The following is a 22,231-nucleotide window of genomic DNA, read 5'->3' as shown; positions in this document are numbered from 1 at the left end:
CAGGTGATAGTAGAGTAGGGGTGTGCCATATCGTATCATACGCAATAATATCACCAATATTTTTTTTGATTGTGAATGATATTATACTCTGAAATATCGTGCCATATCAACCACCCAATAAATTATCACATCAGGGTACTAGTTTTTTCTGTTTTTAGCAAAAGAAAATTCCACACTGTTCTCATTTCCCATTATATATCTACTAGAGACAGATTATACAGGGGTTGGACAATGAAACTGAAACACCTGTCATTTTAGTGTGGGAGGTTTCATGGCTAAATTGGAGCAGCCTGGTGACCTTCATTAACTGCACATTGCACCAGTAAGAGCAGAGTGTGAAGGTTCAATCAGCAGGGTAAGAGCACAGTTTACTAATATTAATATTGCAATGCACACAACATTATCGGTGACATACCAGAGTTCAAAAGAGGACAAATTATTGGCGCACGTCTTGCTGGCGCATCTGTGACCAAGACAGCAAGTCTTTGTGATGCATCAAGAGCCACGGTATCCAGGGTAACGTAAGCATACCACCAAGAAGGACCAACCACATCCAACAGGATTAACTGTGAAGACAAGAGGAAGCTGTCTGAAAGGGATGTTCGGGTGCTAATCCGGATTGTATCCAAAATACATAAAACTACGGCTGATCAAATCACGGCAGAATTCAATGTGCACCTCAATTCTCACTTATGTTGTCTGTTGCCAAGATAGCAATACACCATAAATTTACCTGAACACACCTCATTTCCAGCCCATTAGTGTAGATATATTCACAGGTGCAGTTGCTGTTTAAACGACACAGGCATGGAAATAGACTGATGTGAGACAACAACGTGCATCATGACATGCCGTGTATATATATATTTTGTATTTTTGTTTTGTCTTATTACTAACAGTTCTTGTATAAGACTAAACAAGGATCCAGGGGATGTCTGAAATCCTGGCCTGGGAGGCTTTTATTAAACTTTAGTGACTGGTTAAGAGACAGTATAGACTTATAGCTTCAGTATAGCTTCAAGTTTTCAAATTATCAACATCATTCCAGTTTTTAAAAATCTCTACAGGTCAATTTTTTTAAAAACTACATCTACCAAATGTACAAAAAATATAAAAAAAACATGTAGCAAAAATATACACCTTAATAACACCTTAGCAACTATCAGCTATCCCTTAGCAACAGCCTAGCAATACCTTAGCTATTGGCTCTTTAAAATAGCACTTGCCAATCAACACCTTAGCAACCAACAGGATAAAGTACAGAAGTATCTTAGCAACCAACAACTATTCCATAGCAACATCTTACTTATTTAGTACCACCTCAGCAACCACTTACCTAAACGTTTGCAACTCCTTTAATGTAACAAAACCATAGCAACCAGCTTCTATAACAAAGCAACACCTAAGCAACCCCCTAGCAACATCTTTTCAAAACAGGACACAGCACAACAGGATATGTAGACAAAATATGGAATATAATATATAGAATAAAATATAAAAACACCTTCACATCCATGCAGCAAAAACTTAGCAACCATCAACTGTCTCTTAGCAACAGCCTAGCAACACCTTAGCTACTGGCTCTTTACAATAGCCCCTGCCAAGCAACAGCTTAGCAACCAACAGCCAAGTATAGAAGCATCTTCGCAACCACAATTATACCATTGCAACATCTTAGCATCCAACTACCATACCACAGCAACACATTATCAATCAACAATAATACCCTGGCAACACCTTAAAAACAACAGCTATATCCTACCAGAACAACACATCAGCAACTACATTAGCAAACCCTTGGCAACTGTTTAGCAACACCTTATCAACCAACCTGTTATTGTAGCTGCTACTTACCAACACCTCAGTGTTAAGCTAGCGTTTAACCAACAACTTACTTATTTAGTACCACCTTAGTAACCACGTCACTAAACCTTTGCAACCAGCTCCTTTAATGTACCAAAACCATAGCAACCAACTTCTATAACAAAGCAACAGGTAAGCAACCACCAACATCTTTTCGAAACAGGACACAGCTTTATTAGAATATGTAGAAAAAAGTATGAAAATAAAACATAACATCTTCCTATTCATGTAGCAAAAACCTAACAACACCTTAGCAACACCTAAGCAACCAGCTGTCCCTTAGCAACAGCTATTGGCTCTTTACAATAGCACCTGCCAAGCAACCAACAGCTAAAGTACCGAAGCATCTTAGCAACCACAATTATACCATAGCAACATCTTAGCATCCAACTACCATACCATAGCAACACTCTAGCAATCAACAGTTATACCCTGGCAACACCTTAAAAACAACAGCTACATCCTACCAGAACAACACATCAGCAACTACATAGCAAGTTCATATCTGCTGTCAAGCAACACCTTGGCAACTTATTAGCAACACCATAACAACCAACATGTTACTTTAGCAGCTACCTAGCAACACCTCAGCAACCAACAACTATTCCTTAGTCCTTAGCAACATCCTTGCAAACATTAGCAACCATCTAACAACATCTTAGTGACAGACCTACATCCCATAACAACATATTAGCATCCAACAACCACACTATACCATAGCAACACATTAGCAATCAACAGCTATTCCAGAGCAACACCTTAGCAACTTAATAAAAAGCCCTTATCAACAGCCTAACAACAGCCTTAGCAACCAACAGCTAAAGTATTGACACCTTAGCAACCACTTTCAAACATCTTAGTGACCAAAATCTATTCTATGGCAATATTTTAGCAACCCTGTAATACCAACTTAGCAACCACTTATAACAACACTTTTGCAACCAACTTCTTTAAAGTAACAAAACCATATCAATCGACTCCTATAACAAAGAAACACCTTAGCAACCACCAAGCAACTAGCTTCTTTTCAAAATGATTTTGTGGGCACAGCTCCATTGAAAAAAATTAGAACAATGTATGCTATCCTTATAGCAAAAAACTGGCAACACATTAGCAACCACCAGCTATGCTTTTGTAATACCTTAGCAAACACCTGGTAAGCCCTTAGCAACAGCATGACAACACCTTAGTAACTGCTTTGCAAAGCAATAGCAGCTGTCTAGCAACATCTTTGTAACTGATATCCATACCATAGCAACATACTCGTAACCAACATCGAAACCATAACAAACATCTTATCACAAAACATCTTTATCATAGCAACACTATGGGAACAAGACAGTTTTTTGCTACATGGATGGCCTACATTTTTTAATAGAGCTATGTCCACAAAACCGTTGTTGCTAGGTGATTTTTAAGATGTTGCTTTGTTACAGAAGGTGATTGATATGATTTTGGTCACTAAGATGTTGCAAAGTGGTTGCTAATGTGTCAATACTTTAGCTGTGGGTTGCTAAGGTGTTGCTAGGCTGTTGGTAAGGGCTTTTTATTAAGTTGCTATGGTGTTGCTCTGGAACAGCTGTTGGTTTTAAGGTGTTGCCATGGTATAACTCTTGATTGCTAATGTGCTGCTATGGTGTAGTGCGGTTGTTGGATGCTAAGAAGTTGCTACGATATGTATGTTGGTAACTAAGATGTTGCTAGATGGTTGCTATGGTTTTGAAAGACAGTTGCTAGGGTGCTGCAAGGCTGTTGCTAAGGACCAGCTAGGTAATTGTCAGTTGGTGGCTGCTAAGGTGTTATTAAGGTGTTGCTACGTTTTTTGCTATATGATTGATGCTATATGATGACTTTTTTTCTTAAGTATGAAAGTCTCCTGTTTATAAAAAAATATTGCTAGGTTGGTTGCTTTATTATAGAAGTTGAATTGTTTGTTTTTGTTACATTAAAGGAGTTGGTTGCCAAAGTTTAGCTAAGTGGTGGCTAAATAAGTAAGATGTTGCTATGGAATAGTTGTTGGAATAGGTTGCTAACGTGTTGCTAGGTGGTTGTTAAAGTGTCGCTATACTTTAGCTGTTGGTTGCTGAGGTGTTGCTAGGTAGCTGCTAAAGTAAGAGGTTGGATGCTCACCTCGTAAGCCTTTAGCAACAGCATGGCAACACCTTAGGAACTGCATTTGCAAAACCACAGCAGCCAGTTTAACCCTGCTTTAGCTTTAAGAGTTTAGGATGTAGCAGTTTTCTGTAGTATAGTTAGGGAGGGGTATTTGAGGAATGACTGTAGGTGTGGGGTATAATTGGTGCGCTGGTTTATCTGTAAGAGGGGTCAGTTCATGGTGATTTTTCCACTTCTTTGTGAACAAATGGAGCAGAATATAGGAGCTAATGACCCAGCACAGAGCAAGTGCTTTATAAATACGTGTCTGCAGGTTGAGTAGCTGGAGCTCGGCGTGACCTTGCGTGACCTTGCGGATCTGAGGATGAGCTCGCCGGCTGGTGGGTAGGTGGGTGGGTGTGTGCGGGTGCTCGCGTTCAGGTGCCGTAATCGTTTCTCAACTCTAAAAAGCCGCGCTGCAGCTGCTGGGGCTAATCTCTCAGTGTTCATCCAGGACCAGCCACGGCATAAACAAACCCAGCCCAGAAAAGGAGAGAAAAGAGGGAGCGATTGCATGGGTGTAGGGGGGGGGGGAGGGAAGGATGATGGGATGGGGGGATTCTGATACAGAACTGAACACAATTCAGCGTGACGGAGGGGGTTATCTGCTAAAAATAGCTCTGTGTCTCTGACGTGATTATCTCGCATTGTTCTGGGATTTTCTCTTCCCCCCTTCGCTCTCTGTCCTTCTCTCCCTCTCTCTCTTCCTCTCTATTTATTCATTTCATTCTTTAGTCGCTCTGTCTGCATTTCTGTGCATTTCATTCCATCTGTTTCTCTCACTCTCTTTCTTTCTAAAATGTCTAAAATGCCATTAGGAGATCCTGCTATATGGGACACTGATCAGTGAGGTCTTGGCCCTGGTGATAGGTGATAGCCCCCACGGTTGGCCGATCATGGCGGCTCCTCTGCATACCTATTGGCCAGTGCTGCAATAAGGGTTTTGGGTAATTGTGGCCTCTACTCCGCTAGCTTAACAACCGCTGAGGTCAATTGGCCAGAAGACGAAATGGCATGGCATTAAAGCCTCTGTGCCCAGTTCCCAGAGGACCAAGATGGAGTACTTGAAAAAAGAGCGATTCCATATAATACACTAAAAAGACTGGTACTATACTGGTACAATACGGACAGCATAATATAATATATTTGACCAAAAATAAAAGTCAATACATTTTAGCAAACAAGAGTTAAACCCTGGCAACGCCTTAAAACCAACTGCTATATCCTACCAAAGCATGACATTAGCAACTACATAGCAAGCCCATATCAGAGACCAAGCAACACCTTGGCACCTCATTAGCAACACCTTAGCAACCAAACTGTTACTTTATCAGCTACCTAGCAACACCTCAGCAACCAACAGCTAAAGTATAGCGACCCCTTAACAACCCCCTAACAACACAACTTTTGCAACCAACTTCTTTAATGTAACAAAACCATGGCAACCAACTTCCATAACAAAGCAACACATAAGAAACCACCTAGGAACACCTTTTCAAAACAGGACACAGCTCTATTGGCCCCCACGGTTAACCAAGCATGGTGGTTTGTCTGCATCCCTATTGGTAATTGTGGCCTCTACTCAATTGGCCAGAGGACGAAATTGCATGGCATTAAAGCCAAAGTCTGTAAAAGTGCTTCCCTCACTGCTCTATAAAAGGCTTTTTGAAACTACTTTGGGGTAGTGGACCTCCTGGTGAGAGACTGTTGACGTCATGCCTCTCTCTAAGATGCACTAAAAAAGATTTTGCCCAGTTAACAGACTTTTTGCTGTGGACCAACACTCTGCCCCAACTGCTGGAGTGATGACCTGGCACCCCTAGTAGTGATACAAGGGACTTGTGATATGTGCAGGACATCCTGTGGCCACGTGTGTTGCCTCTCATGGCAGGATTTCCAAGGGGCATTTTTCAGCAGGATAATGCTCACTCACACACAGCAAGGGTTTCCAATGTCTACACCAGACTACAACATTTCCTTAGCCTGCCTACTCGCCAAATGTATCACCAATTGAGCATCTTTTTGCTTTTACGCATGTGCTACGTGCTTCTCTCTCGTACCCACACATCTCTTGGTGCAGCTGTGCAGCTATAGCTGCAAAAACAGCAAAAGCAAACAGCCTGGCCTTTTTTCACCTCCATGACCTGAGCATGAACTTCAGACCAGCTGTTTGTCTTAGCTACGACGTTTTTTGGTGTTGGTAAGGCCGCGTTTATACACGTATCAAACTTGACTATGTATCATCCTAATGACCACATCATTGGTTCTTAGACCTCCTCTTTACTGTGATTGGTCCACATATCAGAGGGTTACCCATGGCAGTCCGTGGTAGGCCTCTATTGAAAATAGATTCTCAGTTCTTTTTAAGTTTGGACGTTGCATTGTATGAAGTCATCTAGGCTATAGGTCTATAGACTCCATCTTACACAACTGTGCAGCTTCCAAGCAGTGTTCTCACCTCGTCTTGGAGGAACACAGTAAACATGTATGTGTGTGTGTGTGTATGTATGTGTGTGTGTGTGTGTGTGTGTGTGTGTGTGTGTGAGTGAGTGCAGCTGAAGGTTTCACAGCTCTCTTGGCGGATTGTTCCAGATCCGGCTCTCTTTCTTGTTTGCGCTTTGTGAATATTCATGCGTTGCTGTGGCGTGGTTTAGACAACATAATCATCCGTTAGACGCCGCTGTCAACACTCTGGGAGTGAAAGCGGTACTTTCCCAATGAGGCAGCCTGATCCGGGCTATTATATGACTGCTCGCTTTACACCTGAGGCCAACAGCGGTAGCCACTCCACCACCAACTGCTGCTGCCTGTACTGGAAAGCACAGCTGCTGTTCTGTCTTGTACTGCTGTCTAGTACACTTCACTGATGCTGCTGTCAGTGTGGGAACACTCCCGCATTTCTAGATTCAAGAGGTGTCAAGTAACAAAGTACCTTTACTCCTTTCAATTTCACACAGTTTTCTGAACTTTCTACTCCTCACATTTAAAAAAAATAGCCTTGTTATTCATTTTTACTTATTTAATTTCAGCTTGTCTTCATTCCGACTTCTCATCTTTCAATAAAACCCCTATCTAGATAAATATCTCCATCCAGATAGAGTGAATCTGATTGTGATTGGATGTAGAGAAGTGTAAACATATATCTTTCCGACTCCCTATTGGTTAACACTGTAATTCATCACACCTGCACATCACGTCACGCCCCACTAAACCCCCCCCCCCCCCCCCCTCCAGCAAGAACATAGCAGACGTATGTAGTCTAGTATGAAGATGATCCGTGCAGAGACTCAAGAGAACTCCAGACAAACATCCAGTCCAACTAAGCTTCTTTAATATATTTACTTTCTACTAAAATACATTCATTTTTCAATCAGAATATATGCAGCTGAAACAGGGAACAGCCTAGTGCATACCAAATTCATCACCATAACATTTTAATTAGAAAAATGTGTTTTGGGGAGGGGCAGTTGTGTACTATAGGCTCTTGTGCCTCTGTCTAAGCTTTAGTCCTTAGTGGCTTAATTTGTTCCCCTTACATTTCTTTTATTTTTACACTTAAAATAGTTTTAAAACCTTCTACACTTTTATTTAAAGAGTAAAAAGCTTGAGTTGATTTAAACCCTAGTATCTATACTTCTAGCTACAGAGTAATGAATGTGATTTTTTTTTAGACCTTTGCTAGTTTGCCTGCATTGAAACACTTCATAAGAGCTGCCATTATAAGACATACAAGGTTTGGACAATGAAACTGAAACACCTGTCCTTTTAGTGTGGGAGGTTTCTAAATTGGAGCAGCCTGGTGGCAAATCTTCATTAATTGCACATTGCACCAGTAAGAGCAGAGTGTGAAGGTTCAATTAGCAGGGTAAGATCACAGTTTTGCTCAAAATGTTGCAATGCACACAACATTATGGGTGACATACCAGAGTTCAAAAGAGGACAAATTGTTGGTGCACGTCTTGCTGGCGCATCTGTGACCAAGACAGCAATCTTTGTGATGTATCAAGAGCCACGGTATCCAGGGTAATGTCAGCATACCACCAAGAAGGACGGACCACATCCAACAGGATTAACTGTGGACACAGGAGGAAGCTGTCTGAAAGGGATGTTCGGGTGCTAACCCGGATTGTATCCAAAAAACATAAAACCACGGCTGCTCAAATCACGGCAGAATTCAATGTGCACCTCAACTCTCCTGTTTCCACCAGAACTCTCCATAAGGAAAATAAATTATTGTGGTCTAAAACCAGGTTTTTCAGTTTCATTGTTCAACCCCTGTACATCCTTTTCTGTGGAATAAAATAAACGCAGGCTTGGTCTTTTTTATCATTTTTTTATTTTCTTTTTTCTAGAAGCCGCATTAGCCCTGAGCTTTAGTGCAGGTGCAGTTAGCGTAGAATAAGCAGGCCGTTGTGCAAATTCTGCTGTATTTAGTGCTCATTCATTGGTGCGAGAGTGCTCGGCTGTTAGGTGCATCTGCATGGGGCCGGGTGAGTTTCGGCTCCATTTGTGTCTGACTAATTGGCCCAGTAATCTGTGAAAGGCCGGGAGTAATGTGCAGATGTTGGCTGTTTTGTGTTGTGTCGGGTTGTACCAGTGGTGGTTGCGTGTGTGTGTTTGCTGCAGCTGGAATTATGTAATAATTCAATTGTGTGTGTGTGTGTGTGTGATATAATGAAGCCCTACCTCCTCAGAGGATTAAGCATGGCATATAAATTAAGGCTCAGTGTTTGTGACACCAAAACCCTCCTCTAGGGCTTTAAAGACCCACAGCAAACAGGACTGCATTCGATTCCAGCTTCTGGTCATCTTCTCCTCTACTACTATCTTAGGGTGTACTCACACTAGGCAATCCACGCCGTGTCCGGGTACGGTTCACTTGGACTCGAACTTGGCTACAGTGTAAGTGTGATCTGTGTCCAAACACGGAATAAAATCATAACAATGACGCGACGTTCCTGCAAACAAACATGGTGGTGGTGTTGAATTCAGCCCCCCCGCCAGGAAAAGCACCCCCTCTCAGGAGCCCAAGCTGTTGCTATATAAAGAAAATGAAAATAAGAGAACACTTAAAAATGATGAGTTTCTTTGATTTTACCTAATTGAAAACCTCTGGAATATAATCAAGAGTAAGATGGACTGAACTACATGAATTTTTGCATCAGGAGTGGCATAAAGTTATCCAAAAGCAGTGTGTAAGACTGGTGGAGGAGAACATACCAAGAAGCATGAAAACTGTGATTAAAAACCAGGGTTATTCACCCAAATATTGATTTCTGATCTCTTAAAACTTTATGAATATGAACTTGTTTTCTTTGCATTATTGCAAAAGCTCTACATCTTTTTTGTTATTTCTGCCATTTATCATTTTCTGCGAATAAATGCTCTAAATGGCAATATTTTATGTGAAATGTTGTCCGTAGTTCATAGAATAAAACAGCAATGTTCATTTCACTCAAACATTTACCTATAAATAGCAAAATCAGAGAAACTGATTCAGAAACTGAAGTGGTCACTCGTTCTTGTTTTTACGCCAGTTCTTGGTCTCTCTATCTCCTTATAAGGGCGTTTTTTTCCCGGTCATGTCCCAATTCACTAACCGAGGCAGCGGTGGCGTATTGGACTGCGACCCTGACAACACTGGTTCGATCCCGCGTGAGAAGCGCTGTTTTTTTTTTTGTTTGTTTTTTTCCTTTCTTCTTGGGTTTACCTGCTTTGAGATCAACTGTTCTGCAACTGGGTTCAACAACCCTCTAGGCTGGAGAGCTACTAGTCTGTTACACAACATCCCATTACACTTCTTTTTACAAAACAGATATATATATTTGTTTTGTGGCCCGACAATTAGTGGCTTGGAAAATATCTGGCCTGCAGTTAATTGGCACTTAATTGGCAACCCCTGATGTACTTCTTCATCAGCTGCTCTCAGTCCAGCAGTTACACTGCTGTGTCTGTTTCACTCGTACCAGCACAACACTCAGGTGGTCCTGAGCATTAAAGACCAGTGTGAAAGAAGGAAACTAAAGTATGCACAAAAACTCTAATTACTGTATATGCTCAACTTTAAAGGGATAGTTCGGTATTTTTGACATGAGTCTGTATGGCATCATCATAACCAGTGTCGTGCATCCACACTGACTTACCCCCCACAGCGTCCTGTGAGCCGAGTTCTTGTCCAGTTTAGGTCAAAGCGAAAGTAGTCCGGCATGTTTGCTGGGGTCAGGAAAATAACTCCTTTTTCTTCCCAAAGCAGTACGTGTTCAAAAGAGTGATTTATTTACATCACAAAAAACTAACCCTGCAAAAGTCACACCTCGTAAATCACTTGGGTCCTACTTTCTCTCATTTTGTATCAGTGCGCGTCATTCTGACAGCGAGCTGCGCACGCGTCAACTTGTTTGTGATGCAAGCAGCTGCCCCGCTGACATCCTCATCAATGGATAGGTCTTGCATCTCGGGCATAACTAAGTCCCACTCGTGGCAACAGTAGCATTCCACCTCGGTCTGCATTATTTCGCACTTGAAACAAGTGCACCAGGATTTGTCGGCCACCCTGGGTATCGCAGCTCCAGCAGTGGCTCCAGTTTCATCTTCCACCACTTCTCTGTCCACCCTCTCTCTTTCTGCCCGATCTAATTCCATTTGGCGAAGTTCAACATCTGTATACTCGGGTTCATAAAGATATCCCCGTGGCTCTGAGCGGTGATCAATGTTTTCCTCGTCACTCTCGTAGTCAGACATGTTCTCGAGGCGAGAAGTAAACAAAGCGACCCAAACACGTAGGCTAGCTGTCAGGTTGCAGGCTGCGCGCATTGATATGGAACGAGAGAAAGTAGGACCCAAGTGATTTACGAGGCGTGACTTTTGCAGGGTTAGTTTTTTGTGATGTAAATAAATCACTCTTTTGAACACGTACTGCTTTGGGAAGAAAAAGGAGTTATTTTCCTGACCCCAGCAAACATGCCGGACTACTTTCGCTTTGACCTAAACTGGACAAGAACTCGGCTCACAGGACGCTGTGGGGGGTAAGTCAGTGTGGATGCACGACACTGGTTATGATGATGCCATACAGACTCATGTCAAAAATACCGAACTATCCCTTTAAGCTGAAACAATGGACAATGAATGTAGATAGTAGATGGTATATGTGATAATATTTGATATGACTGTAAATTTCATATGTTTTATTAATGTTTATGCCAAAACAATCTTTAACACAAAGTCTCAGGCGTAACCAGTTTAGATTACAGAGTTGTGTGGTGTAGTTATTAGAAGACAGTTTTCTTTACAGTAGAGCATTTTCCACTAAACCACAGTGAATTACTTTTTTTAAATACATTTATTTCAGATTTTTTCCCATTTTCTCCCAATTTGGCTATCCAATTGTCCCACCCCTTTTTGCATCCCCATCACCAGTGGCGCCTGCGACCCTAGGACAGTGCAGACCAGCACACGCGTCCTCCGACACATATGAAGTCAGTTACCCCCTTTTTTGAGCTGCTGGTGATGCATCTTTGCCTGAGCAGCTAGCGCGCTCGGAGGAAAGCACAGCGTCTAGGTTCCGATACATCCGCTCACAGACGCCTCGTGCTGCCTGGTGCCACCTTATGTGTGATGAGGAGAGAGCGCCATCTACCGAGCCGGAGGGAGTAAGGCCAATTGTGGTTCCTCTGGGTGCCAGAAGCTGATGGCAAGCTACATGAACGGGATTCGAACCTGCAACCTCCAGTTCATAGTGACAGGCCATTAGAGCGCTGGACCACTCGGTGCCCCCACTGTGAATGACTTTCTTTATACTTTGACCATTTATTTATGCAGAAGTAAATGGGTGGAATTTGGCTTTAAAGTCAATTCTTCCAAATAGGCCAAAAATCTGCAATTATTATAGTCCAACCAGATTCAGCACAGCATGAACCGATTTCACTCAGCAGGACTGAATTTAAATCGCGGCCTTGTAACGAACACTTGAGAGATGAGGAAGGAAAATCGGACTGCTGTTCTGGGGATGGTTGGGATAGGAGAACAGTTTGAATGGGTCAGGGTGGGGGTGGGAGAATCCCCCTCTTTAATCTCTGTGCTTAATAAGGCTCGTTTCATTTTGCGTTTCCAAAACGAGCAAAGAGGATCTTTCATACGAGCTGCTCAAATTAAACTGTGGCTTAATTACAGCCGGGCCTGCGGAGGCCCACTAATCAATGGGTTTTAGATATGCTGTGTGTTTGAGATTCCCAGGGTGTGGATGGGAGCGGCTTAGAGGTGGACTTGCACTTGTTCTGTCCCCTTCTCTCTCTCTCTCTCTCTCTCTCTCTCTCTCTCTGAGACAGTAGTCAGAATGACTCCCTGAGCTCAGAGTGCGATGGATGGCTTGACGACTGCACTGGGCGACATTTTCGTGCGAGTACACAGTATGTTATGGCAAAACAAGGCTTGTGCACAGCCTCTGTGGCCTTTTAAAACACATTTATTGCTCACAGCCTCTCTCCGGAGGGGCCGGAGTGTGTGTGGGAGCTGAAATGCAAGGTCACAATGAAGATAGAGATGGAGAAGCTTTTAAGCCCCCATGATGGCCGGCGATGTTTTAGCTGCAAGTCCAGACTTTCTGTTCTTTCCTTCTGCTTTAAGGTAATATTAGGACACTCCAGGCAGATCCTTGAGTGCATTCATCTATGAGTTTCTGTCCTGAACCTTAAAAACGTTCACAGTTACAGCTTATAGCTGTTTTTCAACCCTTTTCAAACCTTATTTAACCCTTTCAGATCAAATCAAATCAATCAAATCAAATTTATTTGTATAGCGCTTTTTACAACAGGTGTTGGCACAAAGCAGCTTTACAGAAACATGATTACAGGACAAAGAATCAGGCAAAACATTACACATAGAAAATACAGAATACAGAACCCCCAGTGAGTGCGGAGGCAAGGAAAAACTCCCTCAGAGCTGCAGGAGGAGGAAGAAACCTTGGGAGGACCAAGACTCACATTAAAGGGGGGACCATCCTACCACTGGTCAAACGGCTTTTAAATTAAAATTTAAAAAGTCTTTTATACATCCATATAGGTTTTATGTACTCAGGAGTGTAATAGCGCCACTAATGGCTTGGATGTAATCTGTAGTGGAGAGTAAGATGGTCGATGAGCAGCTGATCTGTGGTGGAGGTGCAGAAGAGCTGACTTCAGAAACTTCCATCAGTCTGGCTGGACAGGAGACGCGAGAGTCTGAGGGTCCAACATCGGTATCGGGTCAGACAGGTGGGCAGTCAGTAACTCGGAGGAAAGCAGAGAGATGGAATTAGTTTTTACTGGATTTATGCAAAACTGAGAATATTAAAACATTATCAGAGTGTGGCTAATGACTCCGGCAGAACTGAATAAAACAGCCTAACTAAAGGCAGAGAGCCAGAAGGTAACATAGACATGGAGGCACCCTGAAACACCAGCATCCACCCACTCCACCGTCCACAAACCTGAGTGACCGTGTGCAGTGGGAGAACAACAGCACCAGCATCTCAGTTTACCACAATTTCCTCTGTCCATGAACCCCTGAATCTGCAGCCTTATCTAAAGGGAAAAACATTAATTACCAAAAGCTAAACTAAACAAGTAAGTTTTCAGTCTAGACTTAAAGATTGAGACTGTGTCTGAGTCCCGAACATATTCGGGGAGATTATTCCAGAGTTGAGGCGCTTTATAAGAGAAAGCTCTTCCTCCTGCAGAGCTCCTCTGAATTTTAGGCACTACTAATAAACCAGCACCCTGAGATCTGAGTAATCGCGGTGGTTCATAACAGGAGATGAGGTCTTGTAAATACTCAGGAGCGAGCCCGTGTAGGGTTTTATACATTAACAGGAGAATTTTATAGTCTATGCGGAATTTGACTGGAAGCCAGTGCAGTGCTGATAGTACTGGACTAATATGGTCAAATTTTCTAGTTTTAGTAAGGACCCTGGCTGCAGCATTTTGAACTAGCTGAAGTTTATTTAAGTTACTGCCGGAACATCCAGACAGTAGCGCATTACAATAATTACAATAAGATCTGAATTATCTCCAGTGATGGAAAAAATATATAAGAATGCTGTCTTCTGTCTGTAATATTCTACTATAAAATCTATATAGAAAATAAATCCAATTAACTGAAATATTTAATCGTTTTTTATTTTCATTGCATTTGAAGCCTGTGTGTAATATATTTTTTGTATTTCATATTGATCTTTTTGTTTTATAAACCATCCCTAAACAGTAAAACTAATCATGTTTAAAAATTGTTCTAAATCACATTGATTAAATTAGCAAAACATTATCTGTTACTTTCCCTCAATGGCTCTTGTACTACTGTTTTTCCAGTGTTTTTGCAGTGGGCGGTTACTGTTTCAATTGTTTATAAACTTGATAGAATGATGGAGACATTTGTATGTTAAACCCTATAGAAAAATATATTAATATAACCAAACATTAAAATATTAAATATAATAATATCAAAAAGTATATATATAGTATATATATAGTATATATATATATATATATTGTCACGGTCTCGCTCTGTTCCCCTGTGTTTCTCCTGTAATTTTCCGTCACGTGTGTCTAATTTGTAGCTCCGCCCCTCGTTACCTGTTTCCCCAGGTGTTCATTGTTTCTTGTTTAGTATATATAGTACCTGTTAATCTACGTTTGCTGTCGGTCTTTGCACCTTCCTTTGTCGTTTGTCTCGCCACGTTTGCTATTGTTTACTACGTCACGTTATTGCTCTTTCTATGTTCTTGTATTTACACGCTATTGTTTATTTCTAGTCACGTTTATTTCCTGTTTGTTTCTTAGTTTATTTTGTATATATTTACGTATTTATCCCTGTTTATATTCCCTAGCCCTGTTTAGTTATTATCTGTTTAGTTTAGCCACTTATCTGTTTAGCTTAGCTCTTTGTTGGTTTTCCCTGTTTGTTTATGTATATATATTTATTCGTTATTCCCCTGTTTGTTTACTTGTTTACTTATTATTCATTAAAATCTTGTTCTTACCCGCATTTAAATCTGCCTCCAGTCTCATCCCAGCATTACATATATAGTATGTATATATATATATACTATATATATATATATATATATATATATATACTATATATATATATATACAATATATATATATATATGGGTAAAATTATAAAACATAAACTCTTGAAGCAACTAAAAATAATTATAATCAATAAAAGAATAAAAGTTTAGAAAAAAAAGAAATAGAAAAAGGTTAAATTAAACATGATATAACTAAAACATTATGTATATATAAGTATATAAATAATAATTAAGAAATAAATAAAATAAAACAAATACAGGCTGTTTTGAGGTGGTTTAAGACAGCAGTATGATATGAGATGATTTTTAGATATTGACACTGAAGGACCCTTATATTGTTAAACTGATTTTTGCTCATTTAATACTTAGCTGGATTAACTTTAGTATATTACCAAAATTAACCATTTAATCACTGGTTACATCTATATACAATTAATTAATTCTTCATATCAAAAAAATTGAATGAATATTCACTGGATATGTGCTCATGCAGCAATTTAGCCCTGCTCAGTTACACTGACATTTGGTACAATACAGTACAAGCCAGCCAATGAGAATAAAGATCATTTACATATATCAGTCCTTAAAACACAGTAATAAAAACAGCTTCATATATGATAATGGCAGGTTTGAAAAGTTGTATTTTCTTGTTTTTTTTTTTAATGTAACACTATTTGAGAGCTGTTATCTATCAGAATAGACCATGAACCAGCCAATAAACACGTTTATAAACTAATGAAACAGCAACTTTTCCCCGAACACTGCAAAAACACTGGAAAACGGTAGTACTAGAGCCATTGAGGCAAAGTAACAGATATTTTACTAATTTAATTAATGTGATTTTAAAACACTTTTTAATCATATTTTTTGTATTTCTTAGGGATGGTTTATGAAATAAAAAAAGATCAATATGAAATATATAATATTACACACAGGCTTACAATGCAATGGAAATTAAAAACAAAACTATTACATATTTTAGTTAATTTGATTTATTTATATATTTTTTGTATAATATTAGAGTCTTGTTTTCTGTTCATTACAAACAGAAAACAGCACTCTTACTTTGTTTCCATCACTGGAGATAATTCAGGTCTGAAAGGGTTAAAGTGCTCTCTCTCATACTGTATCTACCAGCATGTAATACCCTGACAGGCCAGCAGAGGGGGGCGCCTGTGTGCTTGGGTTTTTAGGCTGTTTGAATGCAGCATGAGGAGCGCTTTCATTTATTTGATAGCAGTTGCGATGTAATTAACTTGATAAATTAAGATAAAAAAAAAACAGAGAGCAGTCTTAGCAATTAGTGGCTGATCACAGATCATCAGAGGAGAGCTGTACATTCAGCTGCAGAAGCATGGAATGGCCTATTTACTGATTGGTGCCCTTTCAAGCAGTACACAGACTGAGCTATTACAGTGATTCTGACGAGTTGCAATGAGTTCATCTCAGTCTCGTCAAAGGATTAAATGTAAGTGTGTGTGTGTGTGTGTGTGTGTGTGTGTGCATGTGTGTGTGTGTGCTTGCTTCTATGTCTTGTTACTATTTTATTGAGGTGCACTGATGTATTGACTGGTCTGGGCTTTGACTTCATCATTAACATGACTGGTCATTAAACACTGACATTGATTCCATGTACAGTTAACTTTACAGGTTTATTAAAAATATAAAAAAAAAACAAGTATTTTATTGGAGTAACTCCAGTCTCTACTGTTCAGAAAGGGATTTCTACTAGATGTTTGGAGCATATCTGTGAGTATCTGATTGCATTCAGTGATGCAACTCATCCCTGAATTATTGGGTACATCACTTCATTCTACACAGCTCTACCGCTCAATTTTAGCCAGAGTGAACAAAAATATTGATATCATATTGATATCACAGTATTTTGTTTTGCAGTACTGCAATACATTTTTAATTATTATCAATTTTTTCATACCTAAAACTTCCAAGTACCACCTACAAGCCATTTTGTTACACGAATAAATGTACCCTATTTTATGCACTATAAGGCACACCAGATTATAAGGCACAATAACAATAAATATCTATTCTCTGGTCTATTTTCAAACATAAAATGCACCGGATTATAAAACGCATCACCAGAAAGAAAAAGGGGTGTCGCCATGTTTTCTTTCTAATTCAGCAGAGCTGAGTTAAGTAAACAAAACTGTAATTCTAAAAAAAAAAAAAAAAAACATTTTCTTTCAAAGTCAAACGAGCGCTGGATGTTAATCTACACAGATTTCTCTGAAAACTGTTTATTTGGGTGAGTAAAGCGCTTCTGTTTATTTACAGTAAGGGTGGATTTTCCCATTTCCACTAAAACTAGCCGCGGTCTGATAGCGCTACACTGAGGAAACCTGAGTATTCTGGTAAACCAAGGTGATTAGCGGTTAGGTTAGCTAGTGGTTCATCCCACGTAGCTTGTTTTAACACGGTAAACACACAGACTACATTCCATTATATACACCTCTGAACGGTGAAGAGCTAGAGCTTAGCGAGGTTAGCATATTTTGTGGCGTTCCACAGAGTTTAACTGTTGGACCAATGAAACTGAAGGTAATACTGTTGTTAATAATGATAAAACTGTAGCTCTGAGAGTGAAGGACTGAAGTGTAGGATTAAATACAGGTTCTAACAGGTAAAGCACTTAACACAAATTAATGTAATGATAGGAAAATTACAGGTGGAAACTTTAAAGATTTCAGTCCTTAATATTTTAATGTAAGCTATTTTTTTTTTCTGAGCTCATCTAGTGTACCATTTTGAGATGCTTTGAGAAGCACTAAGTTTAGATGTAAAGGTTGGTGTCAGACAGTGGTGAATTTAGTGTTACAGTGTTGCATTCCATCATTAGATCTCACTGTTCTGACTTTTCTTTTTCTCTGACTTTCTAAATATGAAAGTGTTTTTATACTAAAATACTTTTTTTTATAAAATCTGACAACATACTAGAATGCCACTCACAACATTGTATTTAATATTGAAAGTATTAAAATGAATACTGAAGTCATCCAGACTATGATGGAGCACATAAAAAATAATGTAGTTACTTAATAGTGTTAAACAAACCAAAATATAGGCGCCTCTTATCTGGTTTTGCTGTTAACTTGCGGTTTCTGAGCCCTGTAACTCTGATTATCTTATCCTGTGTAACAAAGGGAACTCTTGCCGTTTCTTTCCTGGGGTGATCCTGATGAGAGCCAGTTTCATCATTAAATTTTTAATGGTCTTTGCGACTGCACTTTCAAAGTTCTTAACATTTTTTTTGCATTAACTGAAGCATTTTTTCTTTACTTAGTTGAGTAGTTCTTCTTATAATATGGATTAGAACATTACTCAAATAGAGCTATTCACTGTACACCAACTCTGCCTCTTTACAACTTTACAACTGATGCTCTCAAACACATTAAGAGAAAGGAAATTCAAACAATTAACTCTTGATAAGTTCAGCACAGCTGTTAACTGAAAGCTGATTATTCCAAGTGACTCTTCCTCATAAAACTGACTGAGAAAATGTAGCCAAGATGTGCAAAACTGTCTGCACATAGCTTAAATAACAAAATAGTTTAAATAACTTTAGTATAAAGTTTTGACTTTTGACTGGTAGTGTACAGGTGCACATTTCCAAACAACCCCCTGATGTGACACTTACAGTTTACATACTGCTGTCCCATGACTTTTGGCATGTCAGTGAATGTACCTTTATCTGCATGCAGCCGTTGGTCAAACTGCTTCCCACCACAATGCAAACATGCCTGAATCCAAATGTAAACAAGCACAAATCACTTATAGAACAAAAGTCAGTGGCTTTCTCCTTCAGAGCGACTACAGAGCAACCCTTCAGCTATTGGAGACTCACTATATATCACTCACTAGAGCAGCTAGAAAAGATTAACAGCCTCTCTACAGAATTCTCTACATGTTTTCAAGGTGAAATCTGCCTCGGTTTGCAGCATGAAGACAAGCTTCATCCAACCAAGGCCTCGTTTTTCTGTTTGTTACACTACTGTCACACTCTGATTCCTGCAGAACAAATCATGCTCTGTACAGCCTTCTCCACTTCCTCTCCTCTCCACCATATCACTCTTCATGAATATTGCATAGAGCTCTGTTATGTCCACTACATAATCCTGTTCGCCAATCATTAAACCACATTCTGCTCCACTGATTTCTCTCTGTTTGCATCCAAGTGAACATGAATCCATGCCTCTGATTCACCATGTTACTGGAGTATCCAGTGAGAAAGTCCTGCTTGGTGAAGAGAGAAGCTTAAAAGAGAATTTCACAGATTAGAGTGGTTCACTGTGAAATGTGTCTCTCTCAAAAAAGACTCAGATTTTTTACAGGTGTCTAAAAATATTAATGCAGCAAAACTCCCTCACAGAACTTTTTTGCACAAAATTATGTTTTGTGAACACAATGAAGTGCATCTCAAATAATTAAAATATCAATGAAAAGTTGTTTTCCCGGAAAATCTTACAGCACTTCAAGCTTCCCTCTGCTGACAACTTTTATGGAGATGCGGATTTCATTTTCCAGCAGGATTTGACACACTGCCCACACTAAAAAAAATAAGTACCAATTGGTCTTATATAATATTCTGTTTATATATTTTCAATGATATATATTTTTTTAGATGCACTAGTATGTAAACAGCTCTGGAAAAAATTAAGAGACCACTTCAGTTTCTGAATCAGATTCTCGGATTTTTCTTTTTAAAGGTATATGTTTGAGTAAAATTTATATACTTGTTTTATTCTATAAACTACGGACAACATTTCTCCCTAATTCCAAATGAAAATACTGTCTTTAAGAGCATTTATTTGCAGAAAATGAGAAATAATAAATAAACACAAAAAAAAAGTTCAGAAATCAATATTTGGTGAAATAAGTCTGTTTTTTTTTAGCACAGTTTTCATGCATCTTGGCATGTTCTCCTCCACCAGTCTTACACACTGATTTTGGATAACTTTATGCCACTCCTGGTGCAAAAATTCAAGCTTGTGATCATCCATCTTTTGCTCTTGATTATATTCCAGAGGTTTTCAATTGGGTAAAATCAAAGAAACTCGTCAGTTTTAGGTGCTCTGTTTTTTTCCAGAGCTGTATGTACTAAACTAAATATATAGGCCTACTTTTTTATTTTATACTGTATCTGATGTAAAGGAGGCCCTCAGCTCTGTCATAATCAGCTCCAGCTGTTATAAACAGAGGTGAATTTCAGTCATTATCGATTTATTGAATGTACAGAGTATCTGTATCAGTCCTCTCTAAGGTCTGATAGTTTTATTACTCTGTTATTAGTGTTTATTAGTGTTTAATATGGGTGTAATAGCCGCTGTGGAGTAGTTGTGGTGTAGTATCGCGGAGGGATCTGAAGTTGAGAGCCGCACTTTCGCGGCGGAGTGCAGCGGGAGGGGGGAGGCGGAGGGAGCGGGAGGGGGGTGTAAAAGTTGAGTAGTTGTCTGTTTCGGTTCCTGCTCTGCGGAGTTATGCGGACCTGCTGAACTCGGGAGTTTTTACCGTGTTTTCAGCGCCATGGACTACATTCTGTCGTTCACGAGCGGCGGGGCGCGCGCCGTCCGGGACGCGATCACCAACCGACTCTGGAGCGCGCCGCCGCCGCCGCCTCAGCAGCACGGGCACGGGCACGAGCACAGGCACGAGCTTCGCGCGGCCGAGCCACGCAGCGCAGGTGGGAAGTGGATACAATTTTACCAGATTTGAGGAGTTTAGTGTAAAATAAAGCGGGTTTAAGTGTTAAATCTGGAGTTTAAACTCGAGCAGGAGTTTAAAGAGCGGTTTAACTCGTGCTGTCACTGTTTAAACATTCCTATACACACACACACACTCTGCTCACACTCTGACAGCTCGACGTGGCTGAGCTGGCTCTGTGTGTGTGAGGTATAATGAAGTATATTCTGATATAAGAGGTCTGTTAAGGCCTTTAAACCAGACTAAACCCAGTCTGCTCTGACTGTGTAAAAGTTTAGAGCTGTGTGTAAAGTTGTGTAGACTGAAGTGACACAGAAAAGTTGAGCTAAACCTCCGTAACCTACAGGAGTTGGAGCTGCTCCCGTGTTGACATGTGGCTACAGTGGCCTTGTGCTTACTTACTGTCGACTAAGTTACATGTGGGATTTGCTATTGGGTTTTTGCTGTTGAGTTGTTTGGTATTTGCTGTTGAGTTATTGGGTGTTTGCTGTTGTGTGGCTGTTGTTTAGGTGTTGGGTGGTTGCTGTTGAGTTGTTGTGTTGTTGCTGTTGAGTTATTGGGTGTTCGCTAGTAGGTTATTGAGTATTTGCTGTTGTGTGGCTGTTGTTTAGTTTTTGGGTGGTTGCTGTTGAGTTGTTGGGTATTTGTTGTTGAGTTGTTGGGTATTTGCTGTTGTGTGGCTGTTGTTTAGTTGTTGTTTGGTTGCTGTTGAGTTGTTGGGTGGTTGCTGTTGAGTTGTTGGGTATTTGCTGTTGTGTGGCTGTTTAGTTGTTGTTTGGTTGCTGTTGAGTTATTGGATGTTCGCTAGTGAGTTATTGAGTATTTGCTGTTGTGTGGCTGTAGTTAAGTTGTTGTTTGGTTGCTGTTGAGTTGTTGGGTGGTTGCTGTTGTGTGGCTGTTGTTTAGTTTTTGTATGGCTGTTGAGTTGTTGGGTGGTTGCTGTTGAGTTTAGGATGTTGCTGTTAGTTGAGGTTATTGTTATTGAATTGAGGTGGTTGCTATTAAGTTGTTGAGATTATTGCTGTTGAGTAGAGGTTGTTGCTGTTAAGTTGAGGTTGTTGCTGTTGAGTTGAGGTTGTTGCTGTTAGTTGAGGTTGTTGCTATTGAGTTGAGGTGGTTGCTATTAAGTTGTTGAGATTATTGCTGTTGAGTAGAGGTTGTTGCTGTTCAGTTGTTGGGTTGTTGCTTTTGATTTGAGGTTGTTACTATTGAGGCGAGTTAAACTGGACGAGAAAATACGATCTGTTTGGTTATAAACACTCCGCAAGTTAAAATAGTTTCATTGCTGCTCTGTTTGTAGCTGCGGTATTTGGCTTGTAAGCGCTGCATCGTTGCTAGGTTACCTGTATGTGGCGGAGTAAGACATGGAGCTAAGTTACCCGGCTGATAACGGCACTAACAGAACGCCTCTCAGCCAATCACATTGCAGGT

General features: G+C 40.1%; 1 protein-coding gene across 5 annotated transcripts in view; it reads left to right on the top strand.

Annotated features, from left to right (window-relative positions):
- oxr1a (oxidation resistance 1a) overlaps positions 1-22,231 on the top strand; it is a 389,372-nt gene that overhangs the window by 200,126 nt on the left and 167,015 nt on the right. Inside the window, exon 1 of one of the 5 annotated variants that reach the window (XM_007242110.4) lies at positions 20,539-20,780. The exons of the other annotated variants lie outside the window; for them this stretch is intronic. Within the exon in view, the coding sequence (XP_007242172.3) occupies positions 20,624-20,780 (157 nt within the window). The 5' untranslated portion in view covers positions 20,539-20,623. Of the gene's footprint in view, positions 1-20,538; positions 20,781-22,231 lie in introns of those variants that run through there. 5 annotated transcript variants of the gene reach the window in all.

Source organism: Astyanax mexicanus, chromosome 1 (genome assembly GCF_023375975.1).
Source record: "Astyanax mexicanus isolate ESR-SI-001 chromosome 1, AstMex3_surface, whole genome shotgun sequence".
NCBI classification, from domain to species: Eukaryota; Metazoa; Chordata; class Actinopteri; order Characiformes; family Acestrorhamphidae; genus Astyanax; species Astyanax mexicanus.
Note: the sequence above shows the minus strand (reverse complement) of the source record. Positions and strands in the feature narration are given on the sequence as shown.